The sequence below is a fragment of the Miniopterus natalensis genome, chromosome 4 (assembly GCF_054644295.1).
Source record: "Miniopterus natalensis isolate mMinNat1 chromosome 4, mMinNat1.hap1, whole genome shotgun sequence".
NCBI classification, from domain to species: Eukaryota; Metazoa; Chordata; class Mammalia; order Chiroptera; family Miniopteridae; genus Miniopterus; species Miniopterus natalensis.
The window spans coordinates 25,326,160-25,352,529 of NC_142084.1; the positions used below are offsets into that span (position 1 = coordinate 25,326,160).

Below are 26,370 nucleotides of genomic sequence, written 5' to 3' on the forward strand. Positions count from 1 at the left end.
GTTGTGCTTGATGGAAAGCATAAGAATAGTTTAAATCCATCAGCACTCCAATAAGTAGAAACCTCTTGCTACAGAGCACCCCATATGCACCTCCAAAACCCTATTACTTAAATGGCAGGAATATGGAAAGTTATTGTGAGAATGGTACTTAAGGCACAACCCATAACTTCAGTAGATTTAAAACGTTCCTTTTAAAATTCTTCTATTTTGTCCAGCTGGGCACGGCTCAGTGGTTGAGCATGGATCTAGGATGCAAGAGATCGCAGTTCGATTCCCGGTCAGGGCACATGCCTGGGTTGCGGACTTGATCCCCAGTCGGGGGCACGCAGGAGACAGCCGATCAATGGCTCTCATCATTGATGTTTCTATCTCTCCCTCTCCCTCTCCCTTCCTCTCTCTGAAATCAATAAAGATATATTTAAATGAAATAAATAAGTAAAATTCTTCTATTTTGCCCTGGCTGGTAGGGCTCAGTTGGTGGAGCATCATCCCATGCACCGAAAGGTCACAGGTTCCACTCCTGGTCAGGGCACAAACCCAGGTTGCAGGTTCGATCCTGGCTGGGGTGTGTACGGGAGGCAACCAATCAATGTTTTTCTCTCTCTCCCTTCCTCTCTCTCCAAAATCAATAAAAACATTTTTTTTTTAATTTAATAAAAGTAAATAAATTTCTTCTATTTTGATATTATTCAGTGATGAACACATAGGAAAGGAAAAAGCAAAGGAAGCCACCACCAAACAAGTCCCAATGGCAGTCAGCTCTAAAGGCTATGAGCACCAGCAATACTCAAGTTCTCAACCTGAGTGACACACTCATGTTTGTTCCATAATTTCTGGTGAAGTCATACATCCCTTCTGTGCACTTTTCTATATGTGTTCCAGTTCAAAAAAATGTTTTAAGTCTATCTTCCTTTCAGTGATATCCACATACAAAAGGCACACTACAATTTGTATTTTAATAGCACAAAAATATCTGAGCTTTACTGTATTAACTCAAGTGTAAACACTCACACTGTACCCTTCTTTTCACGTTTAAAAACTATGCAAAGAAGCCCAATCTCAGGTTTAAGCATGCTCTAATTTACAAGCAAATAAAACATCTAATACTGAAAAATTACGGGGGGAAATTATTATCATAACAAAACAATTAGGATGTAACTTCAACCTAATGACCTCAACATATCAAATATAAAAAGTATTTAAAAATTAAAATTCAATTACTAATAGAAAAAGCATAATTATCAGATTAGCAAAAAGCAAGTGTCAGTCCTGTGCATTAAAACAGAACGAATCCATTATTTAACAGCATGGAGGGGGGAAAAATCAGTTTCCTTCTCACCTTTAAAGTCAGAGAGCAAACAGCTATTTCAAAAGGTATGCAGTCCAAAGGCAGAAAAGTACCAAGGAAGTCTCAGAACAGGTAAGCTATGCTAAGGAAATCATCACATTAATTGTGAGATTGCTGAGAAGATAAAGGGAGAACCCTGAGGTAGGCTCAGAGGCAGAGAAGAAGGGTGAGAATAAACTCACGACAGCAAGAAGGACAGGACAAGTTGAGCCTAAAGTATCTGAGCACTGGCAAGAGCTAGACTCCCACAACAAGGCAGTATCAGGCGAAGGATATCCATGTCGCCTTCTGCTGCCCAAGACACACCTCGTAAGTGAGTTCCCTGAATAAACTCTTCACATCAAAACAAAAGAACAATGGAGCGTCAGCAGAGTCCCACCCCCAAAGATGTGGACAGCACTCATGTCAGAATTCCAGACAGAAGACATACGGTTTCTTAGCTCTGTTGTGAGGATGTGCTTTGCAGCAATCAGAAGTTCCTTTCTGAGGTGTGCAGTCTCTGCTGGACAATTTGAAAGTAACTGTAACATTCCTTTTACCATTTGCTGAGAGTACTTAGTCACCAACTCCTGTAAAAATAAGAGGAAAACAACACAGTTACAATGATTGGTGGGTATTAAGAAAAACTCGAGATTTATAAACTTTTTAAAAAATTCAATAAGCCCGGCCAGGTGTGGCTCAGCAGTTGAGCATCAACCTACGATCCAGGAGATTGTGGTTCGATTCCCGGTCAGGGCACATGCCCAGGTTGCAGGCTCGATCCCCAGTCGGGGGTGTGCAGGAGGCAGCCGATCAATGACAACTTTCTCATCGTTGATGTTTCTCTCTCTCTCCCTCTCCCTTCCTCTCCCTCTGAAATCAATAGATATATTAAAAAAAAAAAAAAAAGACTAAGCTTGGCTCAAAGGACCCCAGAAAGTAACAAGCGTAATAAACAAGTATCATACAAAAAGTTTTAATAGTTTGTGTGAGCACACCACCATACAAGAAGGATGGTTAGCAACATAGCTTCTTCTACGTAATGGGATTACGGGTGTCTTCACTGTACTTTCCTATATCTTCTCAGCTTTCAACAATGAGTACGTATTACATTAAGGAAAAGGAGAAATACTGAAATTTAAAAAAAAATACTTTTTACTATGTCATCATATTAATGCAAGTTTTGAATGACACCAGAGACACGTTTAAACAACTCAGAATAAGTTCTAATCACAATCTCTTTCTGAGATGTTTTAGTAAAGCAATTCACTATGGTGACTCAAGCTGACTAAAGTATCAAGGGGTACCCAACTAAAATTTTTAAAACCAAACGGTCCATTTTCAGTGCTTGACAGGGCCTGAAAGTAGGAAGGGGAATTGGACTACAAAAGTACAAAAGAAAATTTTGGCGGGTGATGGAAATGTTCTATATTTTGATATGTTGGTAGTTACCAACTATATGCATTTGTCAATTCATAGAACTGTTTACCTATAAAAGGTGAACTTTATCGTATGTAAATTATATCTCAGTAAACCTGACTTAAAACAAAAGTCAATGAACTTACCTGGTAAATTCTGATGATATAAGCTAAAAATGACAATGTTTTAATCTGAGCAGCAATGAAATCAGCATACAACTCCTTATTGTAAAGCTTATGTTGCCTAAATGATAAATGAATAAAATTTACAATATTAGCTCTTCACTCTTTAGGTGACATTAATATTAATTAAAAGCCTATAATAATTACTGAGCCCAAAAGTTTGATTTCTACAGACCAGAAGAACACAGCAGCAAGTTACACTCTACACTTTTATGCAGTTCCAAATAATATAAAGGGTTTAGAGACAAAAAGTAAGCAGTTCTCCAAGCCATTCCACAGCAGTTACAATGTGCATCCCATAAAGCCAATCATTCAGCAGACAGAATTAGGGTAACTATTTGCTCAGTGAGAGAGAGCCCATGCTAGGGCCACAAGGGCTATTAGCACTGATTCACCCTCAGGTCCTACCCTCAAATGACTCGGAGCCAAATACGCTACAAGTCAAGAAAATAAATGAGGCCCAGCTGGCTTGGCTCAGCTGTTGAGCATCTTCCTATGACCCAGGAGATCGAGGTTCGATTCCCTGCCAGGGAACATGCCCGGGTTGCGGGCTCGATCCTTAGCAGGGGCAGTGCAGGAGGCAGCCGATCAGACTCTCTCATCACTGATGTTTCCCTCTCTCCCCCCCTCTCCCTTCCTCTGTCTGAAGTTAATAAAGACATATTTTGTAAAAAAAAAAAAAAAAAAGGAAAGTGAGAAAGGTCTTAAGAGGAAAGCTGTAAAGTTTGAGAAAAAGCTTCACGGAGAGAATGAACATGGTTCACCTAGTCAGTGATCAAGACTGATGGGTGGAGGAAATGGGGGAGTTGAGGGGGTAAAGAAATTCTAGCCCTCATGCTGAAAAGAACAGCAAGAACAAAGAAAAGCTTGAAGGTGAGAAAGGCTTAGAGATCCCAGATAGAAATGAGTATAGTAATTCGTAATAAAAGTTTTAAATTTACGAGACACCAAAAACCAAGGTTTAATACCTTTAGCTCATCTTTTCAAAATACAAAACTAAAATAACTGTTACTATCATCATAGAAGTTCAAAAAGTAAAAACTAAATATAATTTTACCAAAATTTTATCACTTAAAAATTTTATGCCTTAAAATGACAACAGCAAAGTATATATTTACTTGGAATTAAAGCACTATGACAGTCAGTATGTCACCGTCTGAGGAAACCTCACCTGGCTTGTGCAGACACCTGAATTGCAATGGTATTCATGATCAAGGGCACGAATTCAGCAACTACATTGTGGATATTCAGTTTGTAGAGCTAAAAGAAACACATCAGAGTTTCATGCTTTTACATTGTCTCCTATAGGAAAGTAGTTTGGCATACCAAAGAAATGACAGGAGTCCTGCATTAGTTAGCATGTGGGTATCATACACATCTTTTTGCCACACGTCATTAGATATGAACTTTGTCATAAAATAAGAAGCCAAAAACCCATGAAACTAGTAACAATATACGTACCTGATACATTAAAACAACTATAATGGGCAATTCTGCCAACACTTTCAGAGAAAGAGATCCTCTTGGAATGATGGAATGCTGAAAGAGAGAAGAAACAAGCAGCACTGTGGTTATCCCTGTGGCACCAGCCCCAGTCAGCACCCCAGTACTGAGCATCACCCCACTGCAATGAAGGGAAGGGAAATACCGACGTATCTATGCGGAAAGATCCAAACTATTTTAAAAACAAAGTATATAGAACTATAATTTAATACAGAGGTTTTCATGTTTTCCAATGTAATCACCTGTAGTAAATAACTTCAAGAAAATTTGTCAAAACTTAGAAATTCAAATCATCTGAGAAAAACTATATATATATCATTTTAATCCTCATTCGAGGATACATAAAATATATATTTATATTTTCAGGGAGAGAGGGGAAGAGAGAAACATCGATTAGCTGCCTCCTGCATGTGCCCAGACTGGGAAGGAACCTGCAGCTGTTTTGGTGTACAGGATGATGCTCCAACCAACTGAACCACCCAGCCAGGGCCATCTGAGAAAAATTTTAAATTAGTATCTATTATTTACTTAAAAGAACAATGGCAAAGAGTGCATATTTACCCAGTTTTATTCAAAAATACTTAGAAACAGAAAATGCACACAATACATAAGAAAAAAATGAATAGTCTTAATATATAAGAATTCATGAAACAGGTAAGGAAAATGTCAGACTCATACAAATGGGCAATGAATAGAACAGACCAGCAAAAAAATACTGATAAACAGAAAACAAGTTTCTAATTCAGGAAGAGCAAAGGAATGAAGGCTTTATTCAAAATGCAGTTTGCTTATCCTAGCACAAATCAAAATATTCTGCAAAACTGCCCAGCCGGGTGTGGCTCAGCAGTCGAACATCAACCTAGGATCCAGGAGATCGAGGTTTGATTCCCGGTCGGGGCACAGGCCTGGTTGCGGGCTCGATCCCCAGTTGCAGAGTGTGCAGGAGGCAGCCGATCAATGACAACTCTCTGATCATTGATGTTTCTCTCTCTCTCCCTCTACCTTCCCCTCTCTGAAATCAATAAAGATTTTTTTTTTTTTTAATTCTGCAAAACCATTTCAGTAAAACAAATACAGCTGATATTCTTAATTCTATCATAAAAATATATTCAATAAATGCTCAATACGTTACCTTTGTGGCACATACTACAAATACATTACCTGCAGACAATTACCAGCATTAACTTCACAAAATTCCACAAGACAGGTTTTTCAGATAATGAGAGAAAAATTAAGGCCAGAACAAACGTTCGTGAACTTTCTAACAGTCAGAAACCCAAGTGTTGGGGCCAGAATGTCATCCCAGAGCTTCTGTCCCCAGAGCCCATGCTCTCACGCACTGATCTACAATCTATATGTTTAAAGGGATTCATTAATGTCAACACTAAGGATGGAAAAGAAGCCCTTTTAGCCTGGTCAGTTTCTCTTTCCAACAGGTGATTCTGGATTTCCACTACAATTTTGTTTATATCTTTGCATCAAAGCAAGAGTTCATTTTCACCAGTCTGAGCCTACACAGTAGAATCAGTGATGCTCTCTCATGCACACACAGTTGTTCATCTGAAATGCCTCCAAGTGTTTAAGAAAAAAACAAAAAACTTAAGGGGTTTAAAAAGGCACTATCTCACCCAGCTGGCGTGACTCAGTTGAGCATCAACCTATGACTCAGGAGATTGTGGTTCGATTCCCGGTCAGGGCACATGCCCGGGTTGTGGGCTCGATCCCCAGCAGGGGGCGTGCAGGAGGCAGCCGATCAATGACTCTCATCATTGATGTTTCTCTCTCTCCCTCTCCTCTCTGAAATCAATTTAAAAAATTTTTTTTTAATTTTTTAATAAAAAAAAGTCACTGTCTCATATTTTCACCTACCAAATAGAGAGACATGGATAAAAACAAAAGCAAAACAACTGAAAAAACTTACTGTTCTCGTCTCACTGTCCTCACGCTCAGGATTGACTTTTACAGCAATTGTTGTGATCATACCAACCATTTCTGGGGGAGGGACTGTGTTCTCAGGGATCACCTGAGGGTTCTCAAAGTAGCGGTTCTACAGAAGAACAAGAAAAATCATTTTTCCTAATAAGTCAAACACAATATTCCTTAGTAAAATAAACCTGACACATGTGGTGGGAGAAACCAAATGTCCTGCATGTATGTATCTTGCTCAAACCCATAGTACTTGGGCTCCTCTTTATTCAACACTATAAAGACAACATGACAGAGACAACATTTCTCCACCTCCCACAACAGAAAATAAAAACTTGTCCCAAGAACCCAGTGCTCCTTCCTGGCTGAGGAAGGATGAAACGCATGCCTGGTTACGTTACTGCCTCAGTGAGGCAAGAGAATGGACCCCATCGCTCCAGCGATGAGAAACTAGGAGCTGGTCCCTACTGAACTAACTTTCCAGTCTCCCAGAGAGGTATCAAAGACAGGACCAGAAGCAAAGAATAGGAGACATTTATAAAGGCCAGGAACTCACTGTCATCCTTAGTTCTCAGAGGAATTTGGACTTCATATTAACCTTTAAAAGACGGCATTTAAATTCCGTCAGCATTTAAATTCGACCAGGGGGACCCACTCCTTGCCGGGATCTAAAGTTCCCTTTCATCGGATAAAGGTTAAACAAAACAGCTTCTTATGAAAAACTCTGGCTGAAATGGTAGGTAACATGACCTGATAATTCAGAATGTAATTAATTTTAAGTTTTATACATTATTAGCAGGTTAAAATCCTTAAAATACCTAAAAGACAACTTTATCATATGTTCATTTAAAAAAATTCTTTAAAAACAAATTTATGTGCAATGATTTTTACCAAAACATTTATTTGTGGTAGTAAAGAATTGAAAACTGGGAAAACTAGCAACAGAGAGATGGTTGAGCTACATGCATATGACAGAAAATTATGGGGCCACTAAAAATTATGACTGCCAGAAAAAGATCTTGGAAGATGTTCCAAACTGTTTACAGCTTGGACTTCTAATAAGCGAGAATAAAATGCAGAGAAGTTCCTCTTCTATTCCACACACTCTTACACTGCTGGCATTGCTTGGAAAGAGTTCTTTCAATAAAGGAAAGAATTCTAATGATACAAAATTATGCTGAAAGTATACACCACCTCCCCAAAAAGGCTTCACAGTTGTGAGCACAACCATCTTTAAAAAGCACCAAGTGAAACACGTAACATTAATGTCAATGGTTGCTTGCAAGTGAGAACCATATGGATTTATCTTGTCTTTTTTTGCAAAATTTCTACAGTAAGAATATACTATTTAACCTAAACAGTGAAACCAAAAGAACTCTTTTTTTAAATGACTGACTTATCAACCTAGATTCTGACCTCAATAAACATTCCCCATTCTAAAATTAGCATCCCCCAGTTATTCCTTCAATCCAACTGCTCCAAACTCCCTTTGGAATAAGAAAGTAATAAATAAATATAAGTAATAAATTCAAATAATATTAAAACCATACCACTACTTTTGGAAGCTCCTTATAAATCTGTTTCACAAAATCCAAAAAATGATGAATCTAAAAAATAAAAAACAGTATAAGGAAGATATTCATAAACAGAAAATGCTTACAATAAATAAGAAAAATGTTTATAGTCTTAATATACAAGAACTGATAAAACAGGTAAGAAAAATGTCAGACTCACAATACAAACAGGCAATGAATGTGAACAAAAAAGAAATACAAAAGACTGACGGACAGACACCAAGCTTTCTAATTCAGGAGGAGCATAGAAATAAAAAATAAAATGAATGCCACTTTGACCTAGTAATTCTAAACATTAACACATTTGACCTAGTAATTTTATGTCAACAATCCCAGTCTATGAAGTAATTTGAACTAGAAACAGACATTCAATAAGTCTTAAAATAAAAATTTTTGAAATACTTTAAATATCCAAAAATGAGGGCACCCATATGTAAGAAAATTATAATTTTTCAATTGGGAAAACGCTTGTATATAATGTGAAGGGAAACGATCAGAATATAAAATGTCATATACAGTATAGTTACAATTATGTACAAAATATTACATATATCAGGTGGGAAAAATGAAATCAATATTGTTTTTAAGATGGAAGAAATTCTATTTCATCGTTATGCTTCTAATTTCCAAATAATCTACAACAGGCATTCACTTAAGCTTATCATCAAAGAAGACACTGTATTAATTATTGCTAACACAGGGTATTTAATGCTTACTCTATAGGTGCTAATCACTGTGCTAAGAACTTTAACTTTTATATTTCATTCTTTAAGCAATCTTTGAGGATATACTGTGATTGTCCCCATTTTAAAGAAAAGGCTCCAAATGGCTAGAAGTCTGCCCACTGTCACATAGCTTCTGAGCTGCAGAGCTATATTCAAACCCAGGTGATTTCAGAATCCACATTTTAACCCTTGTAAAACATAAAATGATCAGAGCCTTCTAACGTATTAGACATTTCTGAATACCAACAGCTCTACCAATCTGGTTAGCTAACACATATGCACCACTAAACAAATCCAGTTAAATATTCATATACACATTCAAAATAGAAGAGGTAACTGCTAAACCCATAAAGAATTTCCCCTAAAGAGGCTATATTTTCTACACTTGTAAGCACATGTGCTCCATCAACACTAAAAGAGAATAAAAATTTACATAAGGAACTTGTCAGCACACTTCAGAAATGCTCTCAGGATAAATACTTACTTCTTGTGTGATGGGTGGCCTGAACTGTTTGTGTAGCTCAATAATTATTCTCAGGCAAATAAGAACGTTTTCTTCATTTTCCGTCTTTAAAAAAAGCATTTAGGGTTACAATTCTGAGAACTTATTTTAATCTAAAGATTAAAGACTATTTTCTAAGCATTTTTATTTATACACATGCCCCATCAACCAACTTAGATCTGATTTGTTGAAAATTCATTAAACCACAAAACACAGCTGCCCAAACAGGAAGCTTTTGTAGTCTTCGGTGGACCAACTCTCTCCCCTCTCCAAAGCTCATCATTCCAAGCGGCCCAGAAACACAATATAATTCTAAACACATAAAGACTAAGAACAGCAAGAAAATAATTTTAGAGGTTAACTTAACAGGTACTAGATGGATTAGACCCAAGAATTTGAGAAACTCTTCATGAGCACCTACTATGCTTGACACACAAAACTAGAAAGCACAAAGCCAAAGAACCCTGTACTCTGAGTTTGTCAATGACCATCCAACTCATATTGAAAGATTTCTACTATGTAGAGTCAATTTCTCAGTGACTCAGAAAAACAAAATAAAACTTCAACTAATAATCTTTCATAGTAATTTGGCTGGGGAAATGGACATTAAGAAAATTTTTACTAATGTGAATCAGAACTTTAGTGAAAAGGAAATAATTGTATAACACTGGATTTTACATTTAGAAAATCACTGAGATTTTTAATACTGTGAATTAAGAATTCTCAAAGGTTACCTCTAAAAAGCGAAACATCACAGACAAAACATTTTTCGTATGAGGACGAAGATGTTCATTGGTTGGTATTCTATGAATTATTTCAAGAACTAGTTTCCGCAGTTGCTGAAGAAAAATAAAAATATAAATATAAAATCCTTCCAAGAGTTTCAAAGTAATTCTTTCGCACTCTACAAGTACCACACAACTGTCTGTACCCAGCACTGGTAACCATCATCCCACAGGATCAATCCCATTTTAGAAACACTCCTGTATATTATATCAATAGAATCCAAAGCACGTCCTGCAAACCATTACTTTCGATATTTCTACAACTGCATACCAAATCAAGTAAGTCAAATTTTCCCTCTTTCACACCTTATTTCCAGCAGAAAGGGCACTAGTGTGTCAATGTGGAATGGATTTAAGATGAAAGAGCAGCCCTAGCAGGTTTTGCTCTGTGGTTAGAGCGGTGGCCTGCAGACTGAGGGTCTTGGGTTTGCTTCCGGTCAAGGGCATGCACCTCGGTTGCAGGCTTGATCCCAGGCCCCGTCTGGGGCACATGCGAGAGGCAACCAGTGGATGTGTCTGTCACATCGATGTTTCCCTCTCTCTCTCTCTCTCTCTCTTCCTCTTGCTGAAAAAGCAATGGAAAAAAATACCCTTGAGTGAAGAGAGGATTAAAAAGACAGAGAGAGAGATGAAAGAGCAAAACAAACAGAACTTCATTTGAGATCTCCCTCCATAATCTCAGGTTAGCTCCTATAATGTTCCCCCCAATTACCTTGGGCCCAAGGACTAATTTCATCCTAAGCTATACTAAGCTTTCATGATTCTGTCTATGGAGCTGACAACTAAAAAGTAGATCAGTCCTGGGCTTAGTTGACTGGGCACTGTCCCGTGCACCAGGAGATTGTCAGTTGGATTCCGTCAAGGGCACATGCCCAGGTTTGGGGCTTGATCCCCAGTAGGGCGTGCAAGAGGCAGCTGATCAATGGTGCACTCTCACATCGATGTTTCTCTCTCCCTCTCCCTTCCTCTCTAAAAATCAATAAACTATTCTTTAAAAATAAATACATAAAAGGTAGATCATATATATATGTGTGTGTGTGTGTATATATATATCTTTAACTGGTACATAAAAATGCTTTATTTAGCAATACACTTTCACTGGTATTGTGGTAATATTTTCAGATATTTTTAAGAAATACATGTTGAACTCTAGAAAAAAAAAAGATGTGATAAGACTGTTTTAAAATAATCAAGACAAGCCCGGCCGGGAGTAGCTCAGAGGTTGAGCATCAACCTAGGATCCAGGCGATCGGGGTTTGATTCCCAGTCAGGGCACATGCCCGGGTTGCGGACTAGGCAGCTGATCAATGACTCTCTCATCATTCATGTTTCTATCTCTCTCTCTCTCCCCCTTCCTTCCCTCTCTTTGAAATCAATAAAGATATGTTTAAAAATAAAATAATAAAATAAAATAATCAAGACAAGGAGGTAAAAAGAGTAGGTGGGGCTACAGGTAAAACAAAATTGGCCAACAATTAAAAGAATTGAAATGAGTAACAGTAGAGTTGGGCAATGGTATGGGGAGGGTCAACAGACTACCGTTCTTTCTTTTGTATATATTCTAATTCACTTGCAACAAAGTGTACACACACAAGTCAGCAAATGTAAATAAACTGTAAAAGAGATGTTCTTGACAAAATAAAACCAAGACATTTAACTAAGGAGGCAAAAGCCTTGGGCAAAGTTATCCTTATGTGACAAAACCTCTTTCATTTTTAAGTGGAACCACAGGTTTTTCTAGTTGTTTTAATTCATAAATGCTTGCAGTCCTACTCCATGACATTTTTTCCCTCATTGATAGTTTTAAACAGATTACCTGGGCTGGTTTCTCCTGAAGAAACTGAACTTCTCCATCTTGAAGAAATGTAAGAAACCGAGGGATGATATGTTCCAGGAATGTAGAATACTGAGGAGATGATGTTACATTCTAATTATGCAAAAGTAAAAGAAAACCCCATTAGTTTCTGTATATATTTTCACCTCAAATTCATCTAGTATTATAATAACCTCAAAAGAATATAAAACACTTTACCAGAATCAACAGTAATTTTTAATACTTTTAGATGCTTGGGTGATAACATAGTTTTAAACAAATTAAGACGATTGTTGCTTCTAAAATCCAATTCAAGAAAACAAAATGCTAAAATTTACTGTTAAAACTAGAAATACTAATGCTGTGGAAAATGTTGACTTGGAGCCAGTTTTAGGCTGGCTCTGTCACACTAAAGGAGACCTCTGAAAAGTCATTTAGCTTCTTGAGCTAAGTTTCTTCACATAGAAAATGAAGAGCCTACACAAAAACTGACACCTTTTTCCAATCTAAAAATCTAATTTATTAATTAGATTAATCTAGATGAATTAGATTATAATCAAATTTAATTCATTATTTATCCCAGCACTAATTTTAAAAGGAAAATAGGAAATAAAACTATAGTTTGGAGATAGGATAGTAAAATGGCTACTTGTGCAGTTTCTGGATTCCACTTAAGATTACAAACCTCTGTGCTTCAGTGACCCTATCTGTTCAGAGGATAATATTTCCCATCTTATGTACTCATGTAAACTACAACAGTGTCTATGGTAAATGCTCAATAAATATTATGTTAATATTTACAGAGCACTTATATACTAAATAAATACTGTGTTACATGCCTTTTATTCTTTCTCACTCAGGCCTCACCATAACCCTTCGGTAAATATTATGCCCATTTCACAGATAAAGACAGAGGCTCAGAGAGGTTAAAAACTTGCTGAATGTCAGAATCGGTAATTTTTGAAAGTGGATTCAAATTAAGAGTAAAATCCAAGTCCTTTCTCCCTTTTAAAATCTCACCTGCTCATTCAATAAATATGTATTAAGCTCCCATCAGGTGCTCAATGAAGATAAAATGATGAAGAAAGTATACAATTCATGCCCTCAGAGAAGGCAGCAGTGTGGTGGGAAAGACAGATATCAAGAAAAAACGAACAGCCCAGCTGGTGTGGCTCAGCTGGTGGAGCATCATCCTGTGCACCGTAAAGTCCAGTTCAGTTCCTGGTCAGGGCACATCCCTGGGTTATAGGTTCAATCCCCGGTTGGCAGAGGAAACCGATCAATGTTTCTCTCTCACATCGATGTTTCTCTTTCCCTCTCTCTCTCTCCCTTGCCCCTCCATTCCTCTCTAAAATTAATAAATTTTTTTTAATGTATTTGTCACCTTCCATCCCCAAAACTTAAGACTTTTTACAAAACACCTAAATTCAAAGATTCGAGGAAAAGAGGAATAAGCTTCATATTGAAACATTACCAAGGTTATCAAAGAATCAAGCTAACCTGCACAGAAGCCCATACCAACCATTGATTCCATATCCTTCAAAACATCTGAGTAAAAAGACTCATTAGCCCTGGTCAGGTAGCTCAGTTGGTTAGAGCAGCTTCCCAATCAGCAAAGGTTGTGGGTTCAATCCCAGGTCAAAGCACATACAAGAATCAACCAATGAATACATAAATAAGTGAAACAACAAATCACTGTTTCTCTCTCTTCCTTCCTCTTTAAAATCAATAAATAAAATTTTTTTAAAGTATCATTAAACAAATTGCCCAGTTATTCTTCCAGCATTTTAACTCAGCCCCCAGCATTTTGATCCATATGAATTTTTCATGTGATTTCTAACTTGGTTTCCTTATTTTCTGTCCTGAAAGATGATCCATACGATATTTACTTAGCCTACAATCTTATCCCTGAGTGTTAGTGAAATGAATTTCTAAGACTCCTGAAACAGGGAATTATTTTTTTAATTTCACTCACTTCATTTAAATATTTTTTCTGGGATGGCAGTGGTGGTAATTTAGAATTACCTACTGATGGTCATTCTAGTATTTAATTCTTTGAAGAACTTAGTCACCTGAATTTAAGCTAAATGTCTATGTCATACAGATTTCAAAAGTCACTATTTGGAAAGGCCCAAGTATCCTGTTTCAATAACTTTCAATTCTGCTAATTTAATCAATACATCTGAAACCAAAGCCAGGAACTTGCTATAACTGTCAGACACTTAATCCAGAGAGCCCAAGTCTAATTCAGAGGCCTGCCTAATGTGCTTGTTCTTACAAGTTCACCTGTTGCTCTGTGGCTTCAGCTTCTCAACCGTGCCAGGGCTCTGGTTCTCTCCTATCGGTTCTTCCAATAAAATGTAGAATGCAGGCCTACCTTGTTCTACCTCCCACCTCTTTCTTTGTATGCTTTTAATAATTTGCATTAGCAGCTCGGGCAGCAGAGAAAACTCTTTAGCTTTCTCTACATATCTCGGAATTTTTTTTCCAGCTCAGTTCAAGGCAACAAGTCTTTGAAAACATCTATTTTTTAAAAACACACCAGCACTGACTGGTGTGGCTCAGTGAATAGAGCGTCAGCACCCATTACAAAAGGTCTCAAGTTCGATTCCTGACCAAGGCCACATATGTGGGTTGCAGGTTCGATCTCTGGCCCCTGTTAGGGCGCATGTAGGAGAAAAACAATGTGTCTCTCTCACATCGATGTTCCTCTCTCTCTCTTTCTGTCTCTCTCTCTCTTCCTTCCATTCTCTCTGAAAAGCAATGGGAAAAAATATCCTCCGATAAGGATTAAAAAGAAAAACAAAAAACCAGCAGGGATTGTGGCTGAGTGACACGGAGGCTGCTGGAGACCCAGGCATTCCTCTTAAAGGGCTCGGGCACAGGCTTGCTCAGACTCACTCCCTCTGAGCTCGAGCACTGGGGCAGCAGACTAAAAGAAACCTGGGACACTGGGGAAGGAACTAACTTGCCTACAATCAGGGCAAGAGCTGGAAGGGCAGCTTCCTCCCAGACAGAAGAGCTGGCAGAGGCCATTGCTCTTTTGACAAGCCCTTCCCCCCCAGAGACCCCAGACAGGCGCCATATCTGAATCTCCATCAACCTAGCTTACACTTTTCACCCAGCCCTGGTGATTTCCTGAGACCCCGCCCCACCAAATTTGCAGGTCAACCCAAGCTGTTTTCAGTGGCTTTCACATACAACTGGCCTCTCTTGCCGCATGCTTCAGATTTTCCTAAAATCTCTTAAACAAGCAGCAGCTGGCCTCAGCATTCCCCATACCAGATCAGTAAGTGGCCCCAGGCCAAGCACTAGCAGCAGCTCAACTTGGTTCATAGCTTGGCCTCTCCCAGGCACCTCTAAGCCTAGCACAAGTAACAACCAACTATAGATTGCTGGGTAGTTCATTGCTGGGCAGGGCACAGGCAGAGGCTGACTGCACCTACTGGGATGACCCAGAGACAGTGCACCCGGTGATCAGCTTCAACCATGCCAGATTACAACCCTACCACATCCACAGGTGACACACTCAAGGGGTGGACTTGGTGAACAACAAAGCTCCACTGAAGTAAATCCTGCTCCATAGGGGTGTCTCCTGTACAGCAGCTCTTCCATTGTAGTCGCAGGTGGTCCTCACAGCCAATTGGCCTGGAGGTCAATGCCTCCCAGTGACACCAACAGCAATCAAGGCTCAACTACAACAGGACAGTGCACACAGCCCACATGGGCACACCTGGATGCCCAGGTCAGGTGATGGGGAAGGCTGAGCCACTGGTCCCTACAGGGCACCTACTACACAAGGCCACTCTACCAAGTCCAGGAGACACAGCAGCTCTACCTAATACATAGAAACAAACACAGGGAAGCAGCAAAAAATGCAGAGACAAAGAAACATGTCACAAATGAAAGAACAGAAGGAATCTCCAGAAAAAGAACTAAATGAAATGGAAGCAAACAACTAAATGCAGATTTCAAAACAATGGTTATAAGGATGCTCAAGGAACTTAATGAAAATTTCAAGAAACTTAGTGAGAATTTCAAGGAAACTAGTGAGAACATCAATGACATAAAAAATGACCAGTCAGAAATGAAGGCTACATTATCTGAAATGAAGAATAATTTACAGGGAATCAACAGTAAAGGAAGCCGAGAATCAAATCAGCAATTTGGAATACCAGGAAGCAAAAAACACCCAATCAGAACTGCAAAAAGAAAAAACAATCCAAAATAACGAGAATAGTGTAAGGAGCCTCTGGGACAACTTTAAGGATACCAACATATGCATCATAGGGAAACGGAAGGAGAAGAGAGGGAACAAGAAACTGAAAACCAATTTGAAAAAATGACAGAAAACTTCCCCTCCCTGGTGAAAGAAATAGACTTACAAGTCCAGGAAGCACAGAAGGTCCCAAACAAGAGGAACCCAAAGAGGCCCACAGCAAGACACATCAGCATTAAAATGCCAAAGGTTAAAGACAAAGAGAATCTTAAAAGCAGCAAGAGAAAAGCAATTAGTTACCTACAAGGGAGCACCCACACAACTGTCAGCTGATATCTCAACAGAAAGTTTGAAGGCCAGCCAGGCCAGCAAGGCTTAGCAATTGAGCATCAACCTATGATCCAGGAGATCTCGGTTCAATTCCAGTCAAAGGACATGCCTGGGCTGCAGTCTCGACCCCCGGGGGGGGATGTGCAGGAAGCAGCCAATCAATGACTCTCATCACTGACGTTTCTATCTCTCTCTTTCCCTCTCCCTTCCTCTTTCTGAAATCAATAAAGTCATATTAAAAATAAAGTTCTGTGGCACACCAAAAAATACATTTTTTTAAGGAAAAAATAAACTTTGAAGAATATTTGAAGAAATACTCAAAGTGATGAAAAGCAAGGACCTACAACCAAGATTACCCAGTAAAACTATCATTTAGAATTGAAGGTCAGATAAAGAGCTTCACAGACAAGAAAAAGCTAAAGGAGTTCACCACCACCAAACCAGTATTACAGGAAATGAATAGTCTTCTTTAAGAAGAAGCTAATGAACAAAACAAACTGATAAACAAAATAGACCCAGAGACACTGAAGCATGCAACAGACTGATGTATTTCAGAGGGGGTGGAGGGGTGGGGGGAGAGATTAACCAACGAACTTATATGCATATATGCATAACCCATAGACACAGACAATAATGCAGTGAAGGCCTGGGGAAGGGGGCAGGATTGGGGTGAAAGGGGTCAATGGGGGACAAAAGGGACATCTGTAATACTTTCAACAATATATACAATCTCAACACTCTTCAGAGGGAAATAACAGAATGTACAGTCTCTACATCTCATATACAATGTGTACCATACAATTAAAAACTACTAGACATGCAAAGAAACAGACAATGTGACCCACAGTCAATAGAAATCAATTTTTATAGTGCCTAAATGTTGTATTTAACAAACTTTAGTCATTATAAATATGTTCAAAGAATAAAAGGAAAATATGGTCATAATATATGAAGGCAAGGGATCTGCAGAGAAGTGAAATCTATCAAGAACCACATGGAAATTCTATAACTGAAACTACAATAACTGAAATTTTAAAATACAAAAACTAAATACATATAAATTAAAATTTAAAAATAACATCCCAGCAGATTGGAGATGACAGAAAAATAGTGAACTCAAAGGCACATCACTAGAAATTATTCAATCTAAAAAACAAAAAAGGAAAAAACTAGAAAATGAAGAGAGCCTGAGGGACCTAATGGACAATATAATTGTAGTTTGTAAAGCCCTGAAGAGATACTGCTTGATCAAGGTCACAGAAGTTATAAGTCACAGAGCCAAAACTGATATGCAGCTCTCATTCCATAGTAACATACCATTTATTGCCTGAACATAAATTCACAGCAAAAGTTTGAGTGCATCCTGAGAGTATATGCCTAAAGAGCTACCATATTTAAAAATGAAAAAATGTGCCCTGGCCAGGTAGCTCACTTGGTTAGAGTGTCATCCCACTACGCCAAGGTTGGGGGTTCAATCGCTGGTCAGGGCACATATAAGAATCAACCAGTAAAAGCATAAATAAGTGGAACAACAAATCGATGTTTCTCTCTCTCTTCTTCCCCTTCCTCTCTTTCTAAAATCAAAAAGTAAATTTTAAAAAGAAAAGAAAAAATATTAAACAACCAAAACCAACACAAGTATCACTAGTATGAAGAAGTTGGACAACACTGTGTACAAACTTTCAAATTTCACTTTTAAAATACAATAAGTTACATTAACAGCGCAAACATTTTTTGAGTTACTAGTAAAAAGATTGACAAAGAAGCAAAAGGAAAGCCCATGACAATATTTAGCTCAAAATGAAAAGCATAAAATATAAAAGATCATACCTCAAAATTTTCACTAACTTCTTGCATCATTTTTAACTTTGTTTCATCAGCTGTAAAATGACCAAAAAAATTATCAGGCAATTGAAATTATGTTAAGGATGGTCCTAAAATTACTGGATTTAATAAGAGAAGCAATCAGATCTTATCAGTTTGACTGTCATGGTCCAACAGAAGGCACATAACTAGTTCCCTACAACCAGTCACACACATTCATACTCCCAGACATATGTGTGCAAGCAGACAAGGACACAGACACAGGCAGAGAGAGAGAGACAGAGAGACACACACACACACACACACACACACACACACACACGTGCCTCTTTGGGGCTCCAGCCAGTAATGCTCATCACTTTGCTTCTCCACAGGCAGAAAAACAGAAAATTGGGACAAAAGTTAATGTTATTATTTATCTCCATGTGCACATTCTTTGAACTGAGATGAATGAGTCATATAAATGCACTTCTTAATGACAAAAAGGATCAACTCACGGGTATTTACATCTGTGAGAGCTGCCACAAACTGAAGGTATTTTTTCATCAGAGTGGTTTGGTCAACCACTGTGGCCCCTTGTGTTGCAACAAATGCCATTTTTCTTTTGATCTAGTTTATTTCTCAAGAGAAAAGTATCAGATCCATGAGTTCACCCAACCTATGAAAAGAAACATATATTAGCCAATTTATTAAAGGCACAGGTTCACAATCTCTATGAACATCCTACTTAAATGCCTGCATTTACCTAAATACTTTTGCATTAATCCAGAAAGCACTATTCCCTCCACTTTTATAAAAATAAAATTTACCTAAACCCATTTTATCTATTAATTTCTAAACATGACTTTTCTAGACAATGCTTTTCTTTCCTACCATATTTCCTTCTTTCCTTAAGCCAGGGGTCGGCAAACTTTCTCTACATTCTCTACAAAGAGCCAGATAGTAAATATTTTAGGCTACTCAGCCATAGACACCATATAACAAGAGTAGCTATGATCCAATACAACTTTACTTCTGGACGCTGAAATTTTAATTTCATATATTTCTCACGTGTCATGAAACATTATTTTTCTTTTTACTTTTTCCCAACCATTTGAAAAATGTAAAAACCATCTTTAGTTCATGCGCTGTATAAAAACAGGCACCAGGCTGGATTCGGTCAGCTGACTGTAGTTTGGCCAATTCTGCCCTAGGTGACTTGTTCTCAAACTTCAATGCGCATTAATTAAATCACCAGGTGCCAAAGGTGGATTTCCAAACATCACCCAAATGCAATGGGTTCAGTGAGGAGCCAGGAAGCTGTAAATTGTTTGCAGCTGGCACACGCTAGACAATCAAAAAACGCTCATCGAATAAATTTAAAAATGCACTGAAAAAGCAACTCAGTGAGTCAGAAACAGGCTACTGACCACACTTTGAGAACTGCCATTTCAAACTGAAAAACAGTAGGAAACTTGAGTCTATATTAAAAGCCATCACAAAAGTCTCTAGAGAAAACTGGGGAAGCTTTTACCCATCCTCCTTGTATATATACCTAATTTCACTCTGCCTTAAGAAGCAGTTTCCTGACTTGATTTTCTTTCAACAGACAAACCAATAACTCCTCCGTAGGCCTTCGAAAAGCTTTGCCCTAAAGGATACACACTGACTTGCAGCTCACACTTCTGCCCCAAGCGATGGGGACACCGTGACACCACAAAGCCCCTTGTGTGCATTCTCCCAGAACACCAAAAGCACTGCTCCGATGCAGAGAGGACACCCACAGCTATTTCATTCTAGCACGGTCCACCAGAAGTCCCACTCCTCTGGCTCAAGGCAGGAAAAGGCCCTACAGAGACCAAAGGGAGGGATTCTGTCCACCCTGCTAGATGATGACCAGGCTACTGCTTCCGTTTTCAGGTCGCACACCCTCCTGCAAACGCAGAAATCCCTACCCCTGGGAACCCAAGACTCAGGGTCCCGGCCTCTCCGCGCCTAAGAAATTTCTGGTCGTCCCCAAACTTCTTAAAGGCTCGGACTCCCTTTTTTTTTCACCGGATTCGTTAACTCTTCCATTTCCCGGGGCCCGAGAGGCCTGGCTCCGCTTTCCGGTCGGGGGGGTGGGGCCTAAGGTGCGAAAACGTCCCATCCCGCCGGTGTGCTGGAGAGCAAGCAGCTCGAATAGCCGGGAGGCCGAGGTTCCACGCCTGACTCCCACGGAGCCCCCGCGTCCCGCCCCAGGTGGAAAGACCCGAGCCCGCAATGACTCGCACTCGGGCAAACGGCCCCGCCTCCCGCCGTCCACCGCCCGCCGCCCCGACCCCGACGCCGCCGCGCCAGGCCAGAGGGGGCGCTGTCCTCGCCACTACCTTCCCTCTCCGCGCTGGGCCTGGCGAGCCAGGTGCCTGCGTGGAGGCCGGGAGATGCCAGGCTGGCCGGGGGCGCCTCGAGGGGGCCGGTGCTCAAATCCCACGCTCTATCTTCTCGGAATCAAACGACCCTCCGCTTCCCTCCTTTTGTCGCCGTCCCCAAACACGGAGCGCCCGCCGGCCAGGCCGTGCTACGGCGAGCGCCGAGGGCCAATTCCGCGCCACTAACCCTCCGCCCTCCGACACTCCCCAGCTCGATCAGGCAGTGGCGGAGGTTGCAGATAGGGCTGGGCCCAGCCTCCCACGGTCACTCCCCGGAGTCGCCGCGCCGCAGAGACCTCCCCACGCCTGGACCGCGCCGCACCCGTCGTAGCCGCCGCACGCGCCTCCCGGGGCCGTTCCGCTCCTCTCCAACATTTACTCCGACTTCGGTGGCCGGCCTCCCACAGCTCCGACCCACGACCACCAACGAAATACAGGCCTTCGCAGAACCACCGCGCGCGGTCCCGCCCCCGCCTTAAAGCGGCTACGCGCGCCGCGAGGGGAATGAGCCCGGACGCGCCGCCCCCGGGTGGGTGTGGCCTCGGAGGGCCGCGGAGCGGGCGGGGCGCGCGGCGCAGGTGGACCCTCACCGCCCCTAAACCTCGCCTCCGTGGGCGGGCCGCGGGCCCGGGTGGAGCCGCAGGCAGTTACCCTGTAGGCTTGCTTGGGCTCCTACTTCCCTAAGTCTCCGCGCTCGAGCCCGACTCGGGGAGGGTGCGGGAGAGACGCTCCGCGCTGCTTCCGGGGGTGGGCACCGGATGGGCTTCCTTAGTTGGCGGCGGTCTGGTCGGGGGAGAGCCACCCGCCCCCCAACTGAACCTGTTCGGCAAGGCGGGGTTTTCTCCCCCGCAGCCGTCCTAGGGCCCTTCTTAGCCCGAGAGGGGGTGAAGGAAAGGAGGGTCTTTGGGAAATTGAAGGCTGAAGACTGACCGATACCCTGTAAGCAAAGCCCTGGTCCTCCGCCTGGAGGTGGCCGACTCGGTGATTTGTTTAGCAGCTGAATCACCCCGAGTCTGGAACTCAGAAAACAGCGTTCTGTCCCCTCCGACCAAAGCCTCGGCCTAGGCCAGAGCAATGATGAGACGAGGAAGCGGGCCGAACGCCCTGATGCCCAGGTGTGATGCCGTGGGCTGGACCGAAAGTCCTGGAAGAGGGCGCTCTAGAACAACGTAAAGCCTTAAGGAAAAGATCTAGCGCGAGACACGCGAAAACCCAATAGTGCCCATAGGTGTGCGGGTGCCTTAGGAGCTGCAAACCACAAGAACGGGGGGGGGGGGGAATAGAGGAGGACCTGTGATGCCAGGGGATTAGCGATGAGGGGTGAACCTGATTGGAGCAGGAAAACTGACCTGAGATGGGGCGGACTGTGTCAACACCAAGGGCCCTGCCGCTACCAACCCTTCTCACCTAGGCCCCACCCTACATCGCCCCCTGGTGATTGGAGATACTCACCCTGCAGAAGAAAGACTGAAGCTGGAAGGGACCTCAAGTGTCAATCCCGCCACTCACATGTTTTGTCCCTTCCTCAGGCTGACTGGGCAGGGGCCCCTCCCTACAGTCTCTCCTGCTTCGACCAGGGTCAAAGCCACGGCTTCCAGCTCATGATGCACACCCGGGCCCCACAGGGCTTCAAGGTCGCAGTTAACTTGCTGGGACTGGCTGCATCCACTCTGATGTTTCTACTCTGAGCCCACAGCCAGCCCTAGAAAGCTCCCCAGATATCATTATCAGCCCCAGGAGCAATGATCACTGGTCCTGCCACCGGACTTATTCCCTCCTCTCCCCCTGACAAGCCCCTGTGTCAACAGGGGAAGAAGTGGCCAATTGAGTAACAGGTGTTTGTTTTTTCAGGAATCACAGGTTTGGTTCCACTTGGGTGTTGCATACTTCTATTTCTGCCACACTTTCTCCACTCCCTACTTAATAAACTCTGATCCACTTGTAGTCTGATGAATTCATCCTCAATCTCACCCTCAAGGCTTTTGGCCTTTGATTTTAGGAGAAACTAAAGACTGCAGGGGCCCTTAGAAATTTTATCGGTGAGGATAAAAGACCAAAAACAAAACAGTCCCAAAGCCTGTCATTGCTCTGAGCTAGCCTGAGTGTGTACCTAGTATCTAAGAGTTAAGGAAGAAAGGAGAACTGGAGACCTGAGCAAACTCAAGAAGAGAGGCAACCCGTGACTTTTGCATTCATGTGCACTCTCAAACAGGTGTTCCTGGTCTGTGGTCAGCTCTAAAGTGTTGATTTTGATGCAGGTTTCTTTCATATGTGACTCTATAACCAAAAATGCAGTTTTGGCTGCCTGCTGCAACAAAAGTCAAACTCATGAGACAGGTGCTGGTGCAAAAGGAAAGAGGTTTTATTCAGGTGTTGAGACCTGGGAGAATGATGGAATTCTGTCTCAAAGGCCACCCTACTTCTTGAGCACACTCACAGTCTAGATTTCTAAATGGAGAAGTGTATGACCAGCTAAGTTGCTTACCCCCACTATGGTCTCTCAGCTTAAGGCAAAGATTATGAGTGTAGCGCAGGTTACAATCTTTGGAATGTAACCTGTTTGCAACCCCTGCTGGACAGGAAGAAGGTGTAGTCACTGTTTATCCTAAATCCACAAAGGGGCACAGCTTACACGAGCCTCCACTGGGAACCTCTAGTCTTGCCTCTTACCTCTTCCCTCCTACTTCATGCCCCGTATCCTCTGGGAGCCTTGGTGTCTGGCTGTAACATGAGAACAGAATTCCTATCACAGGCATGTTCAAAGACAGAAAAGATCAGGGTTGCAAAGCATTCTGTGAGAGGTGGTCTTTCTTCCTGGGAGTGGAGGCAGCATTAACAGCTTGGGATACCCACTTCAAGCTGGGAGCTCCTGGGTTTCCAAGGGAATGGCCTCATCTTCTCTCAAGGCCATGAAGCTGGGAAAGTTCTAGGACAAACTGAACCCTGACACCATTTGTGGCTTCCAGAGAAATGACAATGATAATAAATAAGTGTAAAAAGAGTTAACAACACACCCTTTAAGCCAAGAAAAAAATACATCAGGAGGGACAGTCACAATTTTGTGGACTAAGAGGTGGTGTGAGGGGCTGGGACTTAGGGCCAAGAGGGAATGAGGCTGAGGGGCGAGTGTTCCCTTCCCGGCCCCCCGGCAGATGGGGAGAAAGGTAGTAGGCTGTGTGGAGCAGCTGCTGGAGGCATTCCACCCCCTGCTCCAAGCAGCTGCTCCTCTGCCCTGACCCTGCCCATGCTCTGTGGCTCTGCTTGTGGCCGGCCCCTAGCGGGACAGTGGTGTCTGCTTCAGGGACATGAGCACAGAACGCAGGCGGGACACATCTTTGCACTGTTTGCTGCTCTTGGGGTTGAAGTCACACAGCTGGGCCACTTTCTCCCACTCTGTGCCTGGGGTTTCCTCCTTGGATTCCTTCACGAAAGCCTCCTCAGACGCCCTGTAGGTGGAGATAGGACAGAGGTCTCAGAGCTGTCTGCCTTTCCCCTGAATCAGTGATGCTCTGCTCCCACTGAGCAAGGCTTCTTCATCCATCCTACTCTGGGGTACTTTGTCCAGAGGTCTCCTCCCCAGCCCTGTGCCCTCTGACCCCCAGGAAAAGCCTTGGCATCAGAAGAAGCCTAGTTTTGTCCTGCCTCAGGACCTCTGCACATGTCACCTGTCCCAGGAATGCTCTTCCCCCAGACCTGCTCCTCATGGCTTTTTTCTTGTCATTGAGGATTGAGTGCAGAACTCATCTCCTTAGAAAGGTCTTCCCTTGCCACCCTAGCTCAAGTTTCCTCCTATCCCTTTTCCACCCCTGCCCCAGCCTAGGCACTCTCTGGTCATTACCTCTCCATCAAAAGTTCCCCACCTGGGGTTCTTGGCACCTAATGGCCCTTGGAGGGAGGAACTTCTGTGGTACCTCAGCCAGTGACTAACAACATAACTGAAGTACTGGGTTCAGCATTGTCTCCATGTTTTGTGGACCCTGTAAGTGTTCTCCAGAAACACTAATAGAAAACTCAATTAAAGAGGATCTTCAAAGCCAGACTTTCAAAAATTTCCACATGCTCATCTGTATCGGCAGAGTAGCGATAGAGATAGAATCCACTACATTCACAGCATGTTCGATGGCACAGCTCTTTTTAGACCAGGATGACTTTTTTTTTAAATATATCTTTATTGATTTCAGAGAGAGGAAAGGGGAGGGAGAGAGAGAGATAGAAACAATATTGATGAGAGAGTCATTGATCAACTGCCTCCTGCACGCCCCCGATGGCGGATAGAGTCAGCAACCCGGGCATGTGCCCTGACCGGGAATCGAACCCTGATCTTCTGGATCCTGAGTTGTGATGCTCAACTGCTGAACCACGCCTGGCCGGGCAGCCTAGGATGACTATTTTCTCTATGGACCCACAGCCTTGGGATTGCTCCATTGAGTCTTTGCTTTTGGTTGGAATCAAACCAACAAAACCCGTTTGAGCTGATGCAGGGGAACCAACTCTAAGGTCTGGGGAGGGAATGAAGTCAGTCAGTCACAGCCTCCAGGTCCTCAGCAGAGGTGCTGATAAAAACCTCACAACTCTGGCCTGTCTGTCCTAAGAGCCATGCATGCAGTCAGTCATTCCACAAGCATTCCCCCAGCACCTGCCTTGGGCCAGGCTCTGAGGATTTCTAGGCAAGGTCCCTGCACTCACATAGTCTGGTAGGGGATGTCAAGCAGATTAAAAGGCAATTACGCCCTAGCTAGTTTGGCTCAGTGGTTAGAGCGTTGGCCGGAGGCTGAAGGGTCCCTGGTTCGATTCCAGCCCAGGGCACATACCTTGGTTGCAGGCTTGATCCTCTGCCCTGGTCAGGGCATGTGCGGGAGGCAACCAATCAATTTGTATCTCTCACATTGATGTTTCTCTCTCTCTCCCTCTCCCCTCCCACTCTCTCTGAAAAGCAATGGAGAAAATATCCTCAGGTGAGGATTAAAAAAATAAAAGGCATTGTTAACAGGAAGTCTGGGGCACTGGGACTACAGGACACTTAACACAACCTAGAGGCAGGGGATAGTGGTAGGGAAACCTTCCTAAAATTGGCACCTGAACTGAGTGAAAAAACAAGGTAAGGGGCCAGCCTAGTCACAGGCCTGAATTTGGGATGCTATGAAGCATAAAAGTTACAAGGCTAAGTAACAAAGGCTCTCAGGAGCTCTGCTACAGACTACATCCTGAAGGCTGTGCTGGCAGTGCTCAGTGGCCAGTCAGTGCTGAAGTCTAAGCAGGCTGGGTCCAATAAGGGAGGGCTTTCTGAGACACTCCCAGCCTGTAATTTCCAGCCTACCCTGATCATGTGGGATGAATGGGCTGCTTTCACGAGCCAGAGGGAAGGACATCAAGTGAAAGCCTAGGCTTAGTTCTGGTAAAGACTTGACTTCAAACCCCCCATTAACAGCTCTCAAACCTGTTATCTGTAAGATGAAGATAGTACTACACACCTCTGTGCGTTTTATGTGAAATGATTTATGTAAAAACACTGAGCCCTTCTTTCCAAGAGCAGTGAGAAGAGACATTTTAGGTACTTCTAGAACAAAACCTTAGGAATAATAAGGTTTTGTTTTATTAATAGCTGAGGACAAACTATAGAGATTAAGAAAATGCCCAGTGCCCACCCCCACACCCTGCTTGTAATCCTGCAATGTAACAGTCATCATGTCCTCATATGTCATCTAAATAAGGCCTGGGGAGGGGGTGGGAGCGAAGTGGAGGGGGTCAATTGGGGGGGAGGGGGAATGGGACACCTGTAATACTCTCAACAATAAAGATAAATTTAAAAAAAAAAAAAACTTGCCTAAAGGCAATGGGACAATCAGCAAGC

At 42.2% G+C, this 26,370-nt stretch overlaps 1 protein-coding gene and 1 non-coding gene across 13 annotated transcripts in view; both read right to left on the reverse strand.

Moving 5' to 3' along the window:
* Positions 1 to 20,942, reverse strand: part of TRRAP (transformation/transcription domain associated protein) — a 115,475-nt gene extending 94,533 nt beyond the window's left edge. For 9 of the 12 annotated variants that reach the window (XM_087816430.1, XM_087816426.1, XM_087816428.1 and 6 more), the window contains exons 1-11: positions 18,627 to 20,111; positions 18,136 to 18,185; positions 11,760 to 11,870; positions 9,893 to 9,997; positions 9,141 to 9,224; positions 7,908 to 7,964; positions 6,353 to 6,478; positions 4,390 to 4,467; positions 4,100 to 4,188; positions 2,893 to 2,989; positions 1,779 to 1,917 (exon numbers count right to left, since the gene is read on the reverse strand). In XM_087816430.1, coding sequence (XP_087672556.1) covers positions 1,779 to 1,917; positions 2,893 to 2,989; positions 4,100 to 4,188; positions 4,390 to 4,467; positions 6,353 to 6,478; positions 7,908 to 7,964; positions 9,141 to 9,224; positions 9,893 to 9,997; positions 11,760 to 11,870; positions 18,136 to 18,185; positions 18,627 to 18,726 — 1,036 coding nt within the window. In that variant the 5' untranslated portion in view covers positions 18,727 to 20,111. Of the gene's footprint in view, positions 1 to 1,778; positions 1,918 to 2,892; positions 2,990 to 4,099; positions 4,189 to 4,389; positions 4,468 to 6,352; positions 6,479 to 7,907; positions 7,965 to 9,140; positions 9,225 to 9,892; positions 9,998 to 11,759; positions 11,871 to 18,135; positions 18,186 to 18,626; positions 20,112 to 20,163; positions 20,302 to 20,477; positions 20,646 to 20,841 lie in introns of those variants that run through there. The other 3 variants (XM_087816420.1, XM_087816421.1, XM_087816422.1) reach the window with 3 other exon arrangements.
* LOC148093231 (small nucleolar RNA ZL1) lies at positions 18,264 to 18,499 on the reverse strand. The gene has a single exon (XR_015714489.1). It is a non-coding gene; the product is annotated as a small nucleolar RNA ZL1 (small nucleolar RNA).
* Positions 20,943 to 26,370: the final 5,428 nt, after the last annotated feature.